The sequence below is a fragment of the Hesperophylax consimilis genome, chromosome 26 (genome assembly GCF_061612785.1).
Source record: "Hesperophylax consimilis isolate HC1 chromosome 26, BYU_Hcon_1.0, whole genome shotgun sequence".
Taxonomy (NCBI): Eukaryota; Metazoa; Arthropoda; class Insecta; order Trichoptera; family Limnephilidae; genus Hesperophylax; species Hesperophylax consimilis.
In genome coordinates this window covers 8,888,977-8,911,950 of record NC_142861.1, presented here as the reverse complement: position 1 = coordinate 8,911,950, position 22,974 = coordinate 8,888,977, and the positions used below count along the sequence as shown (strand labels likewise).

The 22,974-nt window shown below is 33.7% G+C and overlaps 1 protein-coding gene across 1 annotated transcript in view; it reads left to right on the top strand.

Annotated features, from left to right (window-relative positions):
* The window catches only part of Hs6st (heparan sulfate 6-O-sulfotransferase), a 74,297-nt gene extending 60,699 nt beyond the window's left edge, over nucleotides 1–13,598 (top strand). The window contains exons 4-8 of the mRNA XM_089647449.1: nucleotides 2,572–2,697; nucleotides 7,265–7,347; nucleotides 7,880–8,121; nucleotides 10,942–11,126; nucleotides 12,690–13,598. Of these exons, the coding sequence (XP_089503575.1) occupies nucleotides 2,572–2,697; nucleotides 7,265–7,347; nucleotides 7,880–8,121; nucleotides 10,942–11,126; nucleotides 12,690–12,834 (781 nt within the window). The 3' untranslated portion in view covers nucleotides 12,835–13,598. The remainder of the gene's footprint in view (nucleotides 1–2,571; nucleotides 2,698–7,264; nucleotides 7,348–7,879; nucleotides 8,122–10,941; nucleotides 11,127–12,689) is intronic.
* Nucleotides 13,599–22,974: the final 9,376 nt, after the last annotated feature.

Below are 22,974 nucleotides of genomic sequence, written 5' to 3'. Positions count from 1 at the left end.
AATCTTTATTATTGTTTCGATTACAGCGAGTATTTAAACTTTTTGTGTAGTATTTATGTATGTTTATATATATCTGCCGAACATCAAACACATTCATATTATTAAAGGTTAAGTCGAGTCTGTAATTAGAGGATTATTTTGATTATGGTTTTCTGTGCTTTTATGATTGGGTCTAGTGCAGATGAAGTGCCATCTCCTCATGCTACGATTCCATAATCAATGATAGATCTATCCAACCACTTTTTTACAATGCTTATATTGGTTTCAGATTTTTTTTATGTACCTAATCAAGTGTCAGCTTCAAACAGTAAGACTGTGTCATCGGCGAAACTAACAATTTTCCTCTGAATATTACTGTTGCATAAGTCGTTAATATACAACAAGAACAAAGATGGTCCTAATATGCTTCCTTGTGGTATACCGTAGTTAGTAATACCGATTTTTTCAAGTTTATCTATTAATTTACAGTGAGATACTGTATCAAAGGCTTTAGAAAAAGATTTTTTTTTATTTTTTTTTTTTTTATTAAATTTAATATAATTACATTTATTACAATATAAGATATGGGTAGTCCCACAAAGCTGTGATAATCAGCTTGTCGGTAGGTTCTACCATTTAATGTTATAACATAATACACATTAGCTTAAGTTTAAATATTAATACCAAATATAATGTTTAGGATAGATAAACGTTTTGTTAATTTATTAACCACTTTTTTGTCAGTTTAGGGCAGGGTTCCTCATTATTTTTCAAGTTAAAGTTTTCGTTAAATTTGTTATAAATCACAGGTATCAAATAGTCAAGTGTTCTGCTACCATACTTATTTGATATTAGTGGAATTTTTAGGCCTTTTTTTTCAGTAAATCTTGTTTTGTGACTATGCACCAATGGCTTTTTGTACGCATGAAATGCATCTTTTGCTTTTATTGAGGTTTTTAACAATAAAATCAGTGACAGCGGTAATGATGTACCTAACCTTATAATATTAATTTGATTTCTAGCTTTGTAAGCTTTAGGTAAATTTTCCTAATGTTCTACTAAGGTTGGGACGAATTATAAATTGTAAATTCAGAAGTCTTTAGATTTGCTCTAAAATATGAGGTTTCCAATATCTATTTATGAATACCATACAATTGTAGCAATTCTTCTACAACTTCGCAGTATTACGCGACTATGAGACGAATCCAAAATTTAGGAAAATATATTCCGACGTTGTAGATTTATTTAGCTCAACAATATTCCAATATATGTTCGCATTAATACATTAGATGACTTCAAATAGAACTGTTTCATTTGGTGAAATGTAAACCATTATAAAAGAAGCAGAGTTGGATGGATGGATAATATGGATGTGCAAAATGTAGTTGATTGATTTATTGTATCTATTTAACGCACATTGTCAGACCTGTTGTTTCTTCATAATCTGCTAAATAATAAAATAGATAGTCCCGAATTGCTATCCGTCATTGGTTCAAATGTTCCAACGAGGCGTACCAGGCACACTACACTATTTCATATAGAGGCCAACAATACCAATGCAGCAAACAACTCAGTAATTACTCGCGCAATCACAACATACACCCATTACGAAAAATTACTACATTTAGACATCTTTCATGATTCCTTTCTAACATACAAAACTAACTTATTAAATTTCTTAGCATGACATATTTCAAAAATATTTTCACATCATTTTTCAAAACTCCTATTTATTAACAGTCAATTACAATTCGTGAGCTTATTATAATTCTTGTTTTCAATTAATTTATTATTTTTATTATTATCCACACACTTCCTTCCTTTTATAACAATCTCAGGCGAAATTACGTAATGATATTTTATGGACATACGTAATAGGTACTACAACTATGTAATAACTAAAAATATCTAATTGTACTGTGTATGTCTTAACAAATAAATAAATAAATAAATAATGATCAAATGATATTTATTTTTCATACTTAGGTATTAAATTTCTGCATTATTTTAACTGTGACGGCCGGCATAGTCCAGTGGTAACGCATTGGACTGCCATTCCGAAGGTCGCGGGTTCGAACCCGGCGTGCGCAAATAAATTTTATTTGATTAATTTGTGTTATTTCACAATTAATTAATTAAAATAATATATAGTATATTTGCGGCACGTTCCAGAGTGGAAGATACTACCAGTATCGCCCTGGTGTAAGACCACCATTCAGAATTGAAACGTTGCTCCAAATGGCTTTAGCCGTGTTTAGTGACTAGATCTGAATAGCCAGGTACTTCCCCACCTTCCTCTTTCCCTTCCCCACTTACCTTCAGCCTCACAACATCCCCCAATTTGGGGATGCCATAGTCTCACTGGCTCCAGACGGGAGCAGTTGGGACTCTTGTGAGGTATTCACTATAAAAAAAAAATTAAAAAAAAAAAAACTGTATTATGTGTGTAAAAGCCCTACGGGCATTCAATAAAAAAATATAACATCCTGAAGAGATATACTTTCTCTAAATTTTTTTTAGTCTTTTTAGTTTCTTCTCACTCATTTCGTTATTGATGCATTATTGAAATATTTTCTTTTTCCTCTTCCCCAGATGTGGTCTCCACGCGGATTTCACAGAGCTGACGTCCTGCGTTAACGGAGAACTGGACCGACATGAGGGCCGCGCAACGCAGCGGAGGTATTTCTACATCACGCTGCTCCGGGATCCTGTCGCCAGGTTAGTAAAAATACTCTTCCTGTTAGACCTGAAATGGTTTAAAAAAATCCCATGATTTTTTACATTTCTGCGCCTTATACAGGGTGTCCGGAAACTCGTAGTACAAGCGGGAAACTGGAGAATCTACACCACATGGGGAACCCAAAAAAACATAAAGTTTTTTGATTTGAGCATTTTCACAAAAAAAAAAAAAACCAAAAAAAAAAATTTTTCGGCTATTTTAGGGTTAAAGTTTGTTCTGGTGTTTAGGGTTGAACAACAGATGTTTTAACCCTGCAGAGCAGAAATATTTTATGATTACACCGGGTTAAATGAAGGGTGATTTCAAAATAATGCTTCAAATCCGAGTTTCTTCATTTGTTTTACTTTCAAATAGTTTTAATTAGTTGGGTACTTTGATCTTCAGTAATATTTTATAAGAATTTGATTAAAAAAAAAAAAAAAAAAAATCAACTTCAAACTCGATTTTACTCGATAACGAAAGCTCAAATCAAAAAAAATATATACTACAAAATCGACTCCAAATGTGATGTGGATTCACCAGTTTCCCGCTTGTACTACGAGTTTCCGGACACCCTGTATAATTCAGTCACATCCTGTTTACTTCCACACAAAAAAATATTTATTATTTAACATATTTGCAATCTTCAACATATAAAAATTATTTCGTGTAACGGATATTTACATTGCGATTACTACGGTGAAAAGAAATTGTTTGTTGTCTCCTTTTCCTTCACTTGGGTAACTTTATCTAGTAATTGTAGTAGTGGAGAAACCTCCCATTAATTTACTTTGAGTATTATTAATATTTGAGCAAGTGAATGAGTGGGAGCCACGGTACCAGCTCAATATTTTCGTGCGGCTCCAAGAGTCTGCTCATTATGATGAATTCTCGGTTCCAGAATTTTACCTAATAAGTTGTTAGACAACGAAGTGAGTACATAAACATAAAAATAAAAATTTTATCATCAAAAACATAACAGGATTATAAACATACATATTATTCAAGGTAACATCGGATATATAAGTACAGTAATAGAAAAAATATACACTTACGCTCTGATAAGGAGACAATAATAGCAGGTGTGACCGGGTATTTCATTAAAATGACAGTTCAACACATCTACAAAAAGTGATATAAAGTAATGAAAAGTGATTTAACAAAAACTAGGTTAAATAGGTTACATAGATAACTATTTAACCATTTTTTGTGTCATCACTTTTAATGACTATAGCTTTTTAAAGGTGTGTTTAATTGTCATTTTGATGAAATACCATGGAACCAATAGTAGGTATAGATCAGAGAGGTTTGTGAAATATTAGAATAAATATTAAAAAGTTTGGTAAAACGCTTCTATTCTGTTATTAGTTTTTGTTTCTTGTTAATTTATTTCAACAATTATGGCGCAATTGAACGGGAGTCGTGAGCTCAGAGTGTATGAGTAATGAGAATACTGTGCTCGCCCGATATGACTCGCTGACACGGAGCTCCCAGCATATACTCGTACGACCCCTGGTACCGGCAGGATTAAGTATGAGATGCTAGTTAGTTAGTAGGTGAGGTAGACGCCGATCACGTCTCTGAGTATGTAATAAAACATCTCCTCACAAAAAGGAGTAACCGTTCAATTAAGACGTGGTACGGTTTACCGAGAGTCGTACGAATACAGGTCATCAAAAAGAGCTAGTTCAACTGTGCGGCTCGTTCATGAATGCTTATCAAATCTGCCCACGCACACCTTATCAAACCTAACCTAACCCTGGCCTCGATGCAACTCTTTAGATTATTATAAAATGTACCTATGTTTGATTTAAATTACTTCACTGCATTATAATTGAGTTTATGTATTTCTCTAAATAGTATAAAATAAAGTCGCTATCCGCGTCTGTCTGTTTGTGCGCTTAGTTCTTCTCAACTACGCAACAGATTTTGATAGAGTTTTGACTATCATTTAGAAAATTTCTTCTGTAAGGTATATGTAAATAAAATACATGCATATTATACTCGTAAAAAGTAGAGAAAAGTCAATGTTTAGTAATCAAGTCGTAAAAAAAATATTTTCGGCCCCTTTCATTATTGCTAACGCTGGCTAAACCTTATGAGATACATCAACATAATGTACTAGGGAATTGTATATCTTAAAAAGGCCTACAGAAAAGTATATTGTGGTTTATGTGTATCTACTAAGGATAACCCCCAGCACCACCAGGTACACGTCAGCTAGTATCTTTATATTTATATTACAGTGGTACCTCGACATACAAGTTTAATTCGTTTATTCGTTTTTAAAACCTTGCTCGTATCTTGAATTACTCGTATATCGATGCAGATTTCCCCATACAAAACAATTAGACTACCATTAATCCGTTCCAACCCCCAAAATGTCACCCCAGTTATTTTTGTTACGTGGTTTTGAATAATAAAAACGTATTTATAAATGACAAATATTTATTGTACAAAACCAAAAAAGAGAATGTAAATAAATAAATTAGATATCCTTACTGGTCTTTGCCTTTTTCGCTACATTTTTCTTGCTTTCACCTGTAGGCCGTTTAGAAAAAAAACATGTACAAGGAGGTTTGTTTCTTCCTCCCTCTCAGAATGTTCCGGAAATGAGTTAGGCAAGTGTCATTAAAAAGATCATATCTACGACCTGTTGCAACTTTTTCTGGGTGTTTCTTTTCCACGAACTGTGAAACTCTCTCCCACATTCCTAAGATCTCCTTTATCTCACTTGTAGAAATAACCTCCTCCTCCTCTGATTCCTCGAAACCAATTTCTTGCATAACATCCGTATGCTGCTGTGACTGTAACTCTTGTATCTCCTCAGTCGTCAGTTCCTGGGTGTGCTCCTCGACGAGTTCGTTCACGTCTCTCTCTTCCACCTCTAGAACCATGGATTTCCCCAGAGACACAATCTCCTCCTCTACTGACATACCGGGTTCCGTGTGGCCGCGCACGCGCGCTACCGGCCGACCTGCTAAACCAAACTCGTATCTCGAATTTCGCTCGTAACTCAAAGCAAATAATCACTCGCTCGCCGGCTTGTATCTCGAAAAACTCGTATGTTGGGGCACTCGTATGTCGAGGTACCACTGTATCTGGTAAAACATCTTACTTGTATTACCATTTTCTTTTATGATACATAAATAAAGTTGTTTGTTACACACAGTTTTTTTGCACTCAACAAGTTCACTAAAAGCCTTGCACAGTGGTGGCTTGTAAATCGCCCTATTTGTCAGATTTACACTGAGCATTTAAATTTGTATTGACAAACACGCATATTGGCGGGTGCGGAGTTTCTCGAAACAAAGAATCTATTAAGATTATCTCTTTTTTAAATACATCTATTTGAATTTCGTTAATATACCAAATAAATTTCAGTATTATCCAATTAGAATTATGCTTAGGTGTTGTTGAGTCCAATCCCTGGGGAGAAGGTTCAGTCCTCAGTCAAAAACAAAAGTATATATACTGGGTTTTCCAATAAAAGGTGTTATTTTGATATTCAATCGTAAAAGATCAATGGTTTCGTTGCTTGTGTGGCACACAGCGCCGTCTTGTTGAAAGTAAACGTTGCCAGATCAATACCATCCAATTCCGGCCATAAAAAATCATTAATCATCTCTCGATAGCGCAATCCATTCACCGTAACAGTTGCTCGAGCCTCATTTTTGAAAAAGTAAGGTCCAATGACTCTGCCGGACCATAAACCGCACCAAACAGTCACACGTTGAGGATAGAGAGGCTTTTCAACAATAACTCTTGGGTTTTCCGAGCCCCAGATGCGACAATTTTGCTTGTTGACGAAGCCACCGAGTTGGAAATGGGCCTCATCACTCAACATGATTTGCATTTGATTCACTCAAGTGAATTTTAATAATTTCAATGCGTTGTTGAAGCGTGTATCGTTCCATTTTTATTACTGGCGTAGTTTCTACTTGTCAAATGTCAAAAAATGACAGCTTCAAAAGTAACATCTACCGAAATAGCGGGCTATTCAAAATAACACCTCTTATTGGAAAACCCTGAATATATATGAATATAACAATATAACCCTGAATATAACCCGAATACTGCTCTCTGTCAAGAGACACTTTAAAAATATTCTGAAAAAAAAAAAAAAAACTACTGTCACTTAATTAATCTCACAAATATCCTTAGTTTTCCATAACTTCCTTTCTTTTTTTAAAATTTATTATATTAATATATTATCCTTCACTACTATCAAAAAAAATACTACAGCAAACATACATTTATGTACAATGAATTATTTAAGTACTAACTAACAACAACATTTATGTACACTCCCCTTCCATACACAAGCAAATGCTTTCAATGGAAGAGTAGTAAAAAGACCCAAGATGTAAAATGAATTATGTACCATGTAAACATATTATTAAAAATAAAAAATAATTACAAAAAAATATATATGTATATATTTTTTTAGATAAACCTATTAGTAAAAATATACATATTATAGCAAATAAAGTATAGTTTTTCGGGTTGATTTTTGTATTTTATTTTGAATGTACGTAATATTTTAATAATAATTATGTGTTGCAGGTATCTGTCAGAGTATCGACATGTGAAGAGGGGGGCGACGTGGAAGGGAGCCAGACACTGGTGTCAAGGAAGGACAGCAACAGGTTTGTCTATATCTTTGCACTCTTTTTATGTAATTGTTTTAAAATGAAGTACTTGTATTATGTAGAATGGCTTATAACATATTTCTGTAGAAGGATCTTATACAAATAAGTGGCCAACGCGATTCGGTATCATGGCCTGGGTTGGGATGGTTTTGGTTGAATGCTCTGTTCTCAAAATTTCTGTCGGTTAGATATTTCAATGAAAGTTTCTCGGTTATCAGAAAAAAAATTAAATGCATCCCAGCATTTGTACACCTTTGACATTTGTCACATGAAGACACAATCACGGCCACGATAGCTTCACTCGACTCTTGACTCGTTCTTCAACTCAGCTGTGGAATGTTTTGCCGATCTCTGTGTTTTAACATGGGTCTCTTCAAGACTCAGGTTCAATTCTTCCTTTCGTCAAAAACGCCCCGTGTCTTCAAATTAGACATAGGCCCTGAGAAAAATTATTTTCCTTGTGATCTCCTGTTGGAGTTATTATTAAAATGTTACACATATTTAAAAATTCTTATCTTTTGTTCGACAGTTGCTGAAGTGCCGCCGTGCTACACAGGCGAGTCGTGGCACGGCGTCTCCCTGCAAGAGTTCACGTCGTGCCGCTCCAACCTGGCGTCCAACCGGCAGACGCGCATGCTGGCCGACCTGGCGCTGGTGGGCTGCTACAATGCCACGCTGCACCCCTCGCACCAGGCAGACGCCATCATGCTGGCATCGGCCAAGCGGAACCTCGCCGCCATGGCCTTTTTCGGACTCACTGAGTTTCAGAAGGTACAAGCTCGACTGTCTTCAGGTGTCCCAACATGAACGTCCACATCGACATGACAAAAGTTTTTAATCAACAATAATAGTGATTAGTTGCCATGAGAAAATGAAGTTTCGATAGTTATTTTGAATACAACGGAGAATCAACAAACCACAAAAATATTTAATAAAATTACTCTTGTCGAAATATTATGTATAATTTTGACATTGAAAGAAATAGATGGAATATTGACAGCCGTCGCAGTTTTTACCAGAATTGAAAAAAAATTTACAGAGAATCGGAGAACATGTCTACTTTTAAATGTAAAAATTATTTAAATATTCTATCCTGCCCATGCGGGAAAGAGGAATGAACCAAGTGTGCGGAGCGGGGAGGTGGCTTGACCGTCTCCCTTTCAGTGTTTAGGCAATAAATTACAGGCAACTTGCATTGTTCTAGTATGTCTTCGAGAATTAAATCTGCTTACGAATAAGTAGTCACTTAAAGTTTGGCTTGTTTCCAAAATCGAATATTTTGTTACATTATTTAGTTTGACTCGCAGTAATCAAACACCTGAAAGATGAGTGACCACCTAACGATCTGGTCAGAAACAAACATTCAGGCCCTGCGCAGAAAAGTCCCACAATGGACTGTGCTGCAAACCGTTACCTTACTTAAGGGAACTTTATCTTTCTGTGCAGGGTATGGTTATTTCAATGTGCACTCTTCGGCGGTCATGTTATGACTGATGTCGTAGTTTATTCAACAAATCATTCTCGAACCCTCCTAGTGCCAAAGAGATGTATCACGTAGTTTGCCTACAGCTCGTCAAAATGATACCCCGATTTTGCGTTAGGGCAAGTCTATCTCTTGTGACATCAGTGAATTAACTGAACATTCCACTAATATAGCCACTACCCTTAGGTTTGTTTTCTTTATGATTTTTACTGCTTTTTAATGACTAGAACTTCAAATTTTCAGATAAGCGGTGTGTTATATTAGTTTTGTAATTCTCTCAGTATTGTTCCGTGACAGTGATCAATAAAATAAAATATGCAACAGAATCCATAACATGTTCCCCGTCGGTTTAGTATAATTGTATTAAGTCGCTAATCCTGGATTAACTTACCAACTGGCGGATTAATTCCACTAACCTCTGTAATTCTAATCCTGCAGCCATAATTTAATCCAATTCACTGTTCAACACTATTTCCAAAGATGGAAATGTTCCTATTTGTGTGGATTAACATAATGAATTCGACTAGAAATGAACTAAGTTATCTCTTAGTTTTGTCGACATAATATGTACGGGTGTGCTGCCGTTGATAATAAAAATAATTTTAATTTTTACGAGTTTTCTGCTCATTTACCGTCTTACTAATTAGATTCTTATATGCCAGTTCAACGTTGGTATGGTAAAGCTAGCCTTAAGCCTGGTTTGATGCCATTTTAACCATACAAATGCTGTCGCGTCAGATTTACTAGTAAGGTGGTCAAAATCTAAAATTATTATGATTAAAATATGTACAGTAGAAACTCGTTAATTTGAAATCCACGGGATATCAAAAATCAAATTTTGTATTAACGAATTCGAAATTTTATAAAGAAAAAATAAGTTTCTCGGCCGCCCCTCGGGTAGTATCTTAGGAGTAAATTCGTATTAATACGAATTATTCCTTTATTTTCGCGGCCGATTACCGTCGCTGCCGGCCCTTAAAATTAAGATATTCGAAATAAATTCGAAAAATGCGATATATTTACGCCGACCCTTTAAATTCAGATATTTGGTGTAAATTTGTAAAACTACGACACATAAAATGTATTTTCTCGGTCCTTCAAACTTAGATATTCAAAATAAATTGGAAAAAATAGGACATCCCAGTGTAAATCGATTCAGATTTACAAAATTATAATACTGATTAGGACGATGTATAACCACGTAAAAATATATTTTTGGCTGTCTTTTAGATTCAGATTTACGAAATTTTATGATTTATTTTTGCTAAAATCGATTTTTTTCGAATTACACAAACAAATTTTCGTGCGTGGACAAAAATAAATTTCGAATTAAAAAACCATTTTGTATGAAAAAATTTTTCTGTACATATTTTTCGAATTAACGGGGTTCTAGTGTATTACGTATATTTGCCCCTTATTCGAGATGCGAGACAACATCAGTAACTCCATAAATTCTGATGTGATTACTAAAAAATGTTGTGGTTGATTTTCAGTTCTAAAGAAGATGACTAGCCGTCTTACTAATGTAGATTCTTACACGCCCGTTTAATGTTGGTGTAGTAAAGCCGGCCTCGAGCCTGGTTTAAGACCATTTTAACCAAATAAACGCCAGTACTTCCGAATCATCACAACAATCAGCAAGTAGTTAGGATGCCATATTTCCACTGGCTATGGGCTGTTGAGACTTTTGTGCGGTATCACATTAAGAAACAGTTGAATATGATTCAAATGAATTCAGTGAATTGGTCATTATTCTATTTGATGTAAAAATATTGTATGAATTTAATACAAGGTTCTAGACATAGTCAATAGATGGCAGTTGTGTCTGAATTTAATGCAATGTTTGAATTTGTGTCAAGAGATGTCGCTCATCCAAGAGATGAACTATATACTACCAACATTTAATTTCATGCAATATTATATGGTAGTGTTTTATAATTAACAACAGAAGTATACAAATATTAATTAATCTATTTGTCTATTCTGAAGCGCCCTTGAGGTGATTTTTCACAAAAACGGCGCTCTACAAATTATCCAATTATTATTATTATTATTATTATTATTCTGGAATATGTGGCCTTTAGTTGTGTGTGGGTTTTGTTCTGCAGGTGGCACAGTATGTATTTGAGGAGACCTTCAACCTGCGTTTTGCCCTGCCCTTCTCCCAGCACAACAACACAGTGTCCAGTACCACCCTCAACGGGATGACTGCGGAGGAAATCCACTACATCAACACCATCAATCATCTAGACGTAGAATTGTACGCCTTTGCAAAGAAACTCATGTTCCAAAGGTAAATTTTAATTAATCCATCTGCTACATAATTATTAAAGGTAAACATATAAGACAAGGTTTTATGCAAAGCACAAAGGATAACAAATTATATGAAGATATAATATATCTAGACGCCACCTAGTGAGAAATTAAGTACTTAACAATACCTTTCTTACAAACATACAGTTGGCTGTTTTCAGGTGAAAAATATCAAAATTGCAATAATTGTTGAATGAATTACTAGAATTTATTGAATTATTTGGCGGTTAAAAATAAGCCGACATAGCACAGTGGTTCCGTGCACCTGACTAGCAATCCGAAGGTGCGGGTTCAATTCCCGTCGGTGGCATTTATTTTTTCCCGGAAGATTTCAATTTATATTTGTGTTTCAGGCTAATAATTATTGCTTATAATAATTTGTTATAAAATTTGTACTCGCCGCTGAATTCTTCTTCTTTCGTATGGTGAGGGGGTCAGAGGGGGACATGTAGGTCTGCGAGCCATTCTAGGGCCTCAGGCCTCGCCATGTGGACCTCATCAATCCCGCCGGGGAATGAATGGAGCGGGCATTCGTTGACCACATGTTCGGTAGTCTGCACCGCACCACATTCACACATCGCCGACTCTTTAAGGCCCCATCTGTGCATCATGTGGGCACAGCGGCTATGGGAGCACCTTAACCTAATGATGGCGGACCACTGAATTAATTTTGTACCAAAAAATTCCAAATTCATTGGTGTACTAAATCTAATGTGAATTTTAAACCATATGTTGAAATGAATTAATTTCTTTAAATTAGCTTACATATTAGATTTAGGTAAACAAAATAATTTTGAAAATTTACAAAGAAAAAGGAAAATTTGTGTAAATAAGGATACAAAAATAACTTTTTTAATTTTTATTTTATTTTTTAAACTTTTTTGTTCACAAAGATACAAAACTTATGGCTAAAAATTTAATTTAGTATGATAGTCCTCAAAGCAATCAGGGATGTGAAGGGCCACTTTTACATTCCCAGTGCGTTTCAGAGGTTTTTGCCTCGCTAGGCATACTCGGCATTGTCGTGTTGGGAATATCTTCCCTCCATGGCCTGGAGGAATATATGCTGCAAAGTTGCCCCCCTAACATTGCTGAATTCTCATTGGACTATCACCCTTTCCAAAACTATTTGACAAGAATTGACATCTTGTGGCGTTTAGAAGGAGGAACGGGAGCCGGCGGGCCCACTTCGTTTGTCGAAATATTGAAATCTTCGACGTCCTCATTTACAGATTCATCACCGTCAGACTCAGGATCTGATGACTCAGGTCAAATTATCACTTATATAGCCATCATCCGAGTCAGCCAATAAACTTTGCAATCGAGCTAATGTGAGCTGCGCTTTTTGCCCGAGCTTGTTAAGTCCAAAAGCACTTGACATTTTGAAGAAATTAATTGGCGGCCGGCTGCTTACAAACCGTTGAACGTAAATATCAAGAAAAAAACTTAAGAAACATATTATTTGCCGGAGCTAGTTAAAAATTGTACCACATACAAATTTGTATCCACTAGTACAGTCATAAATATTTTCCGATTCTTCCAGATTCGAGGCACTGAAACGAAGAGACGTGGATTTTGAACGAAGGTTCTCGCACCTCGGGGAAGTGGCATCGCGCAACGGCGTCACCGAATTTGATTGGGACAACAACCTGGAGGATGCCACAACAGAACGCCACCACTCAACCTAAACCGAGCGCGTCATGCGCCATGCGCCGAACCCAACATATTACAAAAAAATTATTCTGTGTGATCTCTAAAAAGAAATAGACTTTTTTTTATTTTTACGTATTGAAATCAAGTGTTGTGTATGTTGAGAATGGTAATCGGAGAAGATTTATCGTATTTTGGTAATCGAAAGTGGATTGTATTGTGTTTGTATTTTTTTAATTCGCTATGAACCGAGTAACTCAAATTAGTTCATTATTTCAACAGAGTTCTATTTCACAAGATGACATTAATAGCTAAACAATATTCCTTGGTTAAGAAATGAACAGAATTAATTTTCCTTTTTTTTGTAGTTTTTATTCACAGTAATAATTCTGTTTTTTGATGACAAATTATTGCTTGATATATATTGATACATATATGTTTTCTAATACTCAAAATCAATAAAATAATTTTATTTCTCAGTGTAATCCACTTTCAAATTAGTTGAAGCCTATCAAAAAGTGTTCCATATTAGAGTAGATGGAAAAATAGTTGTTAAATCGGCGGTATTTTTGGATTTTACCGGGCACATTTTTTAGTCATCCGAAAACAATAATAATAATCATCCGCCATTTGCAAAGCTTTTACATTATTGACTTTTATTGGTTTTCCAGTGCAATTTTGAATTTAACTTTAAATTTTTGAGATTATATTTCCTGTACATGTTGCTGCTGTTTCATGTTGTCTTTTGATTCACACATAATATGTGAAAGATCAATCAATTAAGAAATGTTTGACTAGTCTTAACCCACTGTACATGTTGCTGCTGTTTCATGTTGTCTTTTGATTCACACATAATATGTGAAAGATCAATCAATTAAGAAATGTTTGACTAGTCTTAAACTGAGTATAAAAGTAATTGTTTCAATGAGATTTAGTGATGGTTTTTTTAACCCATTGCGTACCAACAATGTAAGATCGCAGTTATTTGAAAATATACACATGTTTGTGTTCTAACATGCATATTGATACTTTGACAGCTCTATCGTATCTTTATTCTTTGTTCTTAATTATTATAAAATAACGTTTAATATGTTTATCACATGATCTAGAATGGTAGATGCTCTCAAGTATTGTCCTGGTGAAAGACCGCCATTCAGAATTGAAATGTGTTGGATGACCAGTTCTGAATACCTAACGCGTATTTCTCAAACTTCCTCTTGCCCGTATCCTTTCAGCTTCACAACATACATTAATTGCTGTCATAGTTCCACTGGCTCCGCGCATTTGGATGAGTTCATTAAGGAGTTGTTTCGTAGAGTTTGAACAATTCATCAAATTTCAACATTCATTTTTGGATTCTGTGAAAGTTCTATTCGAGTTCTTTTATTATATCATTATAGGCTAGTTGCTTGACCGAACTGAAATAATAACAGAACTAGAAAAAAACTTTCACAGAACATGAAAATTAACTTTTAAATTTGAAGGATTGTTCAAATTTTCCGAAACAACCCGTCCTAAGACAAATTACAGTTTTTGATTGAAAAATAAATGGATTTCAAGCTACGCCTTCTTTTTAAAAGGCCTAGATGTAGCCAAGATGGTCGCTCTTTGGGAACATGTGTTAAATATTGCAAAGGCATAATCTGTTAATATATTCCTAGTTTATGTTTAGCATAATAACAGCATGCAACTGAATTCTAATATGCAATGTTTAACAAATAATATTGTACAAAAGACATTGGGATTCCATATAGTTAGTCAACAAGTTGGTGCCATATTACTCTTGAAAGTTGTGTCATACAATATGAATGCGAGAGGAGATATAAGTAGGAGATATGAGTAGAATAAGGTAGGAATAGGCAGACAATAGTAAAGTTGCCACAGGGTTTCTACTCTATATGAACAGAAAATTATATGAGAAACTTCTTTAAGGTTTTACATATTTTCTTACTGCGCCTAATTCCCAATCAGAACAATTTATGTCACGGAATTAAATCATTTTAGTGTTATTACATTCTGTATTTCAAAAGTGTAATGAATTAGTCTTAATAAATTGCTGGGAATTAACTTATTCAACTACTATTTTTATAGACAAATAATACTAATTATTTTTATTCGGCCTGTTAAGATTTCAGCCATATTATCATGTTCACCTAACTATGACTAATTAATCATTTTTCAATACAAATACAGTTGAATCTCATTAATCCAACACCCTATGTAAAACTGTATAGTGCCAGATTACTGTAATGTATAATTTAACAGTTTTAGGACTATGTTTATGATATGTAGAAAGGTGCCCATAAAATAAAGAAGAACACTATAAATGTCTTCCATGTAGATCCAATCAGATCGGTCACTGGCTGAGTTGGTTACGCATTTGGTTCCTGGCCAGGCGTCATGCATTCAATTCCTTGGCTGGCCAAGTCCTTCCATCACGACACAAGCAACATTTTCCGCTTACTGTGGCGATAGAAGGTTTTCAAATATTGTAACCCGGGAATGTTTGTCACCACTTGATACTTTTGGTTTTAGCCCATTTAGCATGCGCCCTGTCTCTATACACTTGCCTGATATTGTGTATCACTTGTCCCCTTTGATTGAAATGAAAATTTCTTGATGATGATGAAACACAATTCTGTATTTGAAATTTAAGCAAAGAATAGTCTGACTTTTGGACCACGAAACACGTTCACATTACATTGCTTGTGTTCTTTATTCTATGGTGGTGCTACAAAAAACCAACGAGCGCTAGCGAACTACTAATAAATCACGCCCTTTCTGCATATAGTAAGAGATGTGCATCTGCGCACCTTCTTTTGCATGCGGTCTAACCGTAGTAGTTTATATCATTTCATAAAATAATCTCTTATCAATGAATGTTTTCTCACACTTGAAACTCTGTCTAAAATGGCAGACCATGGTATGATGGGTGCCAGGTATCGGATTACAGAGATTCTGTTGTATATGTATGTAAAAATGATTGAATGTGTAATTTGTGTAAGGTTGTGTATATATACCCGCAGAAGACTAGAGAAATGATGATACTGCGTTTACAATAATAATTAATTAAGTATTGTGTTTTATAACACTCGTATTATTTGTAATTATCGGGACGCAATTGTTTTACCCGGCTCTCCTGGTAAAAGAAAGCTCTCTTCGTCAGCATTTCTTTATCTTATTCACCTCTTATATCAAGACAAGGAATATCATGTTCTACATCACCTTAGTACACTGAAATCACGGCGATTTTGCTTTTAGAACTATTAACTGTAATAACTTATTTTTAAATCACATTTTTACTTCTAAGATAATATTAAAATACATAAGTAAACGCTGTAAATATATTTTGTATCGATAGTGATTATTGCTTTATATTGTTTCTTACTGGTAGGAGATCTTTAGGTGTTACATATGTGTTTGTGGTTTTGATGTTGAACAAATTACTTATAGATATTTAAACAACTTGTCATATCGTCTAATACAGCTTTTTAGTTTGTAAAACTTTCGTAAATCATTTTTCAATAAACAAAATGCTCAATTAATTACTTATCAATATGTGAACTCCAAAAGACAATCTTTTTCATCCTAAGAAGTTGCAAATAATGTTCATTCTTATTTTTCTTCTGGTGCCCTCTCCTGTCGGAGGTCGGCTATCATCGGGGCAATTTTCGCCCTGCAAGCTGCAGCCCCAAAGAACTGGAGCACTGCACTAGTACCAGTCACGCAGATTTCAAATTTATGAAGTGTGGCAATTGCCATCAATCAATTTTTCCTCAGTTTATCAAATGGGTAATTTGTAATATTTGAATTTTCTTAATTTCTGGCTAGCACGATGTCACAATTTTTGGTCAGTCAATGAAAAATTTATCAACTGTCTGCAAATATCCAAGGTGTTTAAAGATGCGCCTATACTTATATCCACATTTCAAACGCATCTATCTTCCGTATTTCATCCAAATATTGTTGGATTCTGCTATTTGGCTTGTGCCACACAGTTTTGCGATAAATAAAAATTGCATTTATACTTCAAAAGATACATTCTAGAACATCGAATATCTCAATAATTAAAAAATGAAGTTTTTCCCGCTTCCAGCCCTGTGAAATGATTTTCCACCTCAACACAAAATGATAAATTATGTTTATTTCAAAGATATTTCTCATTTTCTCTCGGAAATATAACGCAGCGCTGGCTAATACCAGTTTGTAAACCATTTTATTTTGAGGCAGTCTATTGTAAAGGAAATGAAAGGAATCACTTTGGCTACCAAAAGCTGCAACTGTAATCAGATTTATGTAAAGAACATATCAAATACCATTTAATTCGGCCATTTTAACTAGTCCAAAAAATGTTTTGTAATCTTATTTCGTAGAACTCCATTAATATTTTTTTGTACATATTACTGAAATTAATTATGATTTTTCTTTTTAAGTCCTGGTAAATTTTTTTATGTTGTGAGTTCTGAGGGCATGTTTGCAATGTCAAACAATGGGTATTGTCAAACTTTAGGCATTATCAAACTGTCGACATTGTCAAATGGTAGCTGTTTTGCCTTCTGAAGACATTGTTAAATTTTAGGCATTTTTAAACTGTAGACTGTTTGGCGTTGTCAAACTGTAGGTTTGACCGGTCAGTGGCTGAGTTGACATTGCGTTTGGGTCCCACCCAGACGTAGTGTGTTCAATTCCTCAGCTGGCTAAGTCGTCCATCACAATACAAGCAACATTTTCCGTTCACTGTGGTGGCAGTAGGAGATTTTCAAATATTGTCAGGTTATTCGTAACCCGGGAATGAATATCTTTTTTTTATAAAAAAAACGGGGCATTAATCTGTTTTACAACGCATCTACTTTGGAAAATTGCAAATCTTCTAATGAAAACCTTACGATAAGAAGGAATCGTCAAATTATGTATGTGCATTGTTGAACTGAAGGTGAAACAGCTATCACAACTAAAAGTTACTTAACAGAACTTTCAAAAAAAAAATTTTATTACAATTATTAAAAATTATTATCATTATCCAGAAATTCAAAATAATAACAATTTTCATTTGCATTAATATACATGCCACTACAACATATGAATTACTGTGTAGATCTTTGAATGTTTTCTTTTATTGTGCATTTGGGATATGTTAGTACATTTTTAACATTTACACTTAACATTAGTAACACTTTTTCTTAGCCCTCAAAATCATCCAAAAAAGTTGGCGCGTTTTTATTTCCGTGATTTTGTAATTCAAAAATTACCTGTGATTTATCAAACGCTCTTATGAAACTATCAAGTTAAATAATGTGTTAAATGAACCCACCCCAATGCGCTGTAAGCAATGGCAACTTAAATACACTTATTAACACCAATACTTTATAAAATTATTCTAATAATTCATTTTTTCTCTTCTGTGTATAAAAACAGTATTCTTTTTACATAAGTTTTGTATTTATTTGCTTAAATTTAAAACCAACATGCATTTTTCTTTCTTGGTTGACTGATTTTTTAAATTACTGATATTTAAGACAATGGTTCATAATTACCAGATTGTAATATTTAAAAAAAAAATCTTTATCCATATCATTTCATATAAGAATCAAAAACATGCTCTATGTAAACAGATTTATATTTAAAATTCTGTCAGTTATGTATTGTAATTTAAAATGTAAAAGCAGCCATATTAAATACATATTATCGATGACATGGTGTGCAAATGTGTTAAGTACGACCAGATACTTCTATTAATTTTCTACAAGTTTAATATCAGAATTAAAATAACAAAATTGTCACGAAAACAGTACTAGATAATATTTAGCGATGTTTTACAAAAGTGATAATTTTTGTATTTACATAAAATTATACTTAATTCTTCGGGCTAATTTGTTCGGTTTTGGGAACAAACGGCTGGTACCGTAAATTCAATTTGTTCGCTTTCTTGAACAACTCATACGGTCTTATAGAAGTCGTTGTCTCCCTTACCGTCAATAGAAATATTAACTAAACGGTGATAAAAAAAGAAAACACCAAGATAATATATAGATATTCAAATACAGAAGTTAACCACAGAATAATTAAAACACCAAGCTTTATACATATTCAAATACAGAAGTTAACTGCAGAATAATTAAAACACCAAGCTTTATACATATTCAAATACAGAAGTTAACCACAGAATAATTAAAACACCAAACTTTATACATATTCAAATACAGAAGTTAACCACAGAATAATTAAAATGTACACCTCTATCAAACCAAAGGTTCCGTCGCCAATTTAAATAAATGACGTAAAAGCGAGGTAGCTATAATGTTTAGAATACATTTGTATACATATTAAAATATGTGTTTTTTTTGCTATCAGTAATTTTAGTCAGTACTTAGACGAAAAAACATAAGGCGAGCAATTTTTAAAACTTTTTTATGTTTGTATTCAAAATTTTTATATTTCAAAAATAGTATGTTTTTTTATAATAATAAAATGTTAAAGTGTATTTCATCACCTTTCAAAAAAAGTTTTTAATTTTCGGATACATTCAGAAATATCCTATTTATTTGGAATTTATTGAGAAGCGGAAATACACATAAATTCTCTGGCAGCTTCTTTAATAATTATAATGGTCAATATGTGAAGAGGCCTAAAAGGATTATACATAAATAATAAACACAATTTTGGTAAGACAGTGCATGCAGTCTTACACTAATAATGGTTTATCTCCCTTATTTGTATTACCTGCGCACTTAACACTTTTGTTCACTATGCCATCGTTATGTAGTTTGATGTGTGAATGAGTGTGAATATCGATTAATTCATCCGCACACTAATTATTGATTTCTCGTATTTATTAATTGGACTTTAGATGGATTGTTGCGGCCATTTGGAGAGCGCCTAAATGTTAGTTTATCTCGTGGCTTGTTTACTTAGAAATTTCGCTGATTTATTTTGCTCTGCGGCAAACTCCGTTCAACCGTGAACTGGCATAACTTATAATTATTATTATTATTAATCGCTAAAACTATAATTGAAGTGAACAGTGTTGTCAATGGCTTATTTACATTGCTCACATGATTTATAGACTTATTTACTTCTCGCTATTTTTTATAATTACTCAAATATTTTTTTGTATAATGTGGAATTCCAGTAAATTTTTTGATTAAGGTTGGCGTGTTTTAATTTTATTTACAATCAAATCAAGATCTATCTACTTTTGAACGGTGCCCGGTAATCGCAATTTTAACCTGCTTCGGCTTTTGATCAAATTCTAATCAGCATGAGAGCACAACCGTTATTATGATTCTTGATCCGTTTTAGGTTTTATTCAAATTGTGATCAGCCATGGAGCGTAAGGACACGACCTTTATTATGATTCTAGACCTGTTTCAGATTTTATATAAATTTTGATCGGCCTTCGAGCTTAAAAGGGGATGACAATTTTTCGTTACAACTCGACACACTTTGATCAAAAGCTCAAACGAACCGGAAAGCGGGTGGTTAAAAAAGGGATTTAATGCACTTTTGAAACACAAAATAAATATTTGTGCATTGGAGCAATGCATATTAAAATTCGGTCATTTATTTATATGGATATATATTTTATTTTTTTTTAGTTATATTTCTCACTGGAATTCTGCATTTGTTGTAGAACTGCTAATAATTTATTAATTATGTGCAGTTTATGTTAGCTGTTGTCAAAAGTTAAATTCATACTGACAAGTGCTACGCTAAGTTAGATTTGATATTATAATTGAAGATCACGCAGCTAAACATAACTTTTGTATTTTATTAAGATTTGGATTGCATGTTAGTGTAATGTTTATATTATATTGCCCAGTGCTAACTACATTGAAAGGCTCGGCCGTCCGACCGTCCTTTCCTTAAGCCAAGCCCATTGTCAGACGTGTGTGGAGGCGGTTTAAGTGTGTTCTGAAGAGAGAAAAGTCTATTCATGCAAACTTTATTTTCTCTTACTGTTTATTTATAAACCATAATTATTTATTTCGAGCAATACTATTACTGTACTAACAAGATATCGGGGGTATGTGCAGTAACTTCGCATTCTACATAACGCATTCATATACACAAGTAAAAAGGATAAATAAGTTTTTCGAAATTCCATTGTTCACACGAGAGACTTTAGTAGTTGTGACAGTTGGAAAATATTCCAAAATCCATACAAATTCAAAAAAGTCTCCCTAGCGTTGCGTCGCTCATGTACGCACCTCCGTATACCTTAATGGATTTTGATGCACGCAACTATTGCTGCAAATAAAGTCTCTTGTGTGCGGCCTGCCTAACAAATTTAAGTGTCACAAATCTGTTTCTGATCCGTATCCATGTAAACTGCGCTCATACACAATTAAACATTTTTATTTGAAAAGTTCCTTGAAATTATGTAATTTCGAACAAAGTTATTTCTTTATGATTGTACTATCATGGAAAGTAAAAATATCTCCCAAAGTTACAATACTTTACCCCCCCGGACACCTCGAATAATCCAGATCAATCAAAGTGGTAGATAGTGTTAGTTATAGCTCTGGTGAAATACCATCATTCAGAATCGAAATGTTGCTTGAAATGGCTTTAGACGTGTTTGGTGACCAGATTTGAACAGCCTTCCCATCTCATTCCCCTCCACCCTCCCTTCATCCTTGCAACATACCCCAACTGGGGATGTTGTAGTCTCACCAGCTTCAGGCATTATTTTGAGCAAAGAAAACACTATCCATTTTACTCATAATGGATAATACGGGGAGATAAGAATGGGTTAGTAGAAAATACGCATGCGTACTTCATATACCGTCATACGATGATTTTTAAACTGCCCAACCCCCAAGAATAGGAACGAAGACCGCGGACTTTGTTAAAAATCTTGTTGATTTGACAAATATCAATCGGTCGCTCAATGACAGTGTAAAAAAGCAGCAATACCCATTTGCAGCACTATTTAAATCGAAATATCAATTTACCAAAGCAAATATAGAACTGGATTTCGAAGCAATCAAAAAATAGACCGGATTAATGACATTACAAATGCTATCTGAAGAAACGTGAAGTTTGCAATAAAACGCGAAATTGTCTGTGTTTTTGAAGTTTAGAACAAAGTGGTGCCAGTCTAAAAAAATCTGGCATGAATATTATTATGAGTAAAGATTTTAACCGAAGCAGAATACGGCCCCCTTCACCGTATAGTTATACCAACGCTACAGCAGTGTATTAGGGAATCTTTATAAGTAAGACTGTATAGAGTTTGTATGAAAGGTTCATCTCACATCTCAATGCAATTCAAGTAATAATGTTAAGCCATTTACTGTAACCGATAACCAAAGACTTTTACCAATTACATCAAATGATTTTATCAAACCAATACATATTATGTTGTAATGTTGAATTTAATTTTTAGATCAGAGTTTATACATAATTTTATATATTTTTTTTTGTAACCAATTTCAATAATCAAGGAAAAATATCAAACTCTGCAATCCAATAAAAACAACAAATTAAAATAACAAAAATTAATTAATTATTTAAAATTTAAGGGAAATTTTTATTAATGTTTCAGTTTTACAAAAACAGTATTTTATTTATTCACCAATAAAATTATAAAAAATTGATGTTATTTTTTTATTGTAAACAGGTATTCATGCAAAATTACATAATAACAAAACATTTATTTTATACGAAATACACGATAAATCCGAGCTATTTTTTATTATGATTTGGTAATCTCCCGTGAATGGTAACTAAAGATATTGTATTTTTGGCTTATGAAAATGTGAATAATTGTATACTGAAAATTATATAAAATAAAAAAAGTAAGATATAGTCAAGAAGATAACTCGGGTGTTCATTGTGTGCTGGGAGAGGTATTTTAAAAGTGGATATCGTTTTAGTGTAGTTTTGTAAGTCACAGCTGAGAAATAGTGAAATGATTTTTTTATTAAATAAAAAGAATGGTATAAAATGTATTTTTATTATTTTAATATGTATCTCTATCCCTAGGTATCCTTTGACTCCTTACAACTCTGAAGACTTCATTTGTCTTATTCTGAAAACCAAAAATTGATAACATCGTTTAATAACGACTTTTCATAGTCGAGGGTTAAGATCTTAGAATCCACGGCCGCGGGTTCAAATAATAGATAGTATGACGGGATCCAAAAAGTAAGGTTACAACATTATTAATGTGGGAT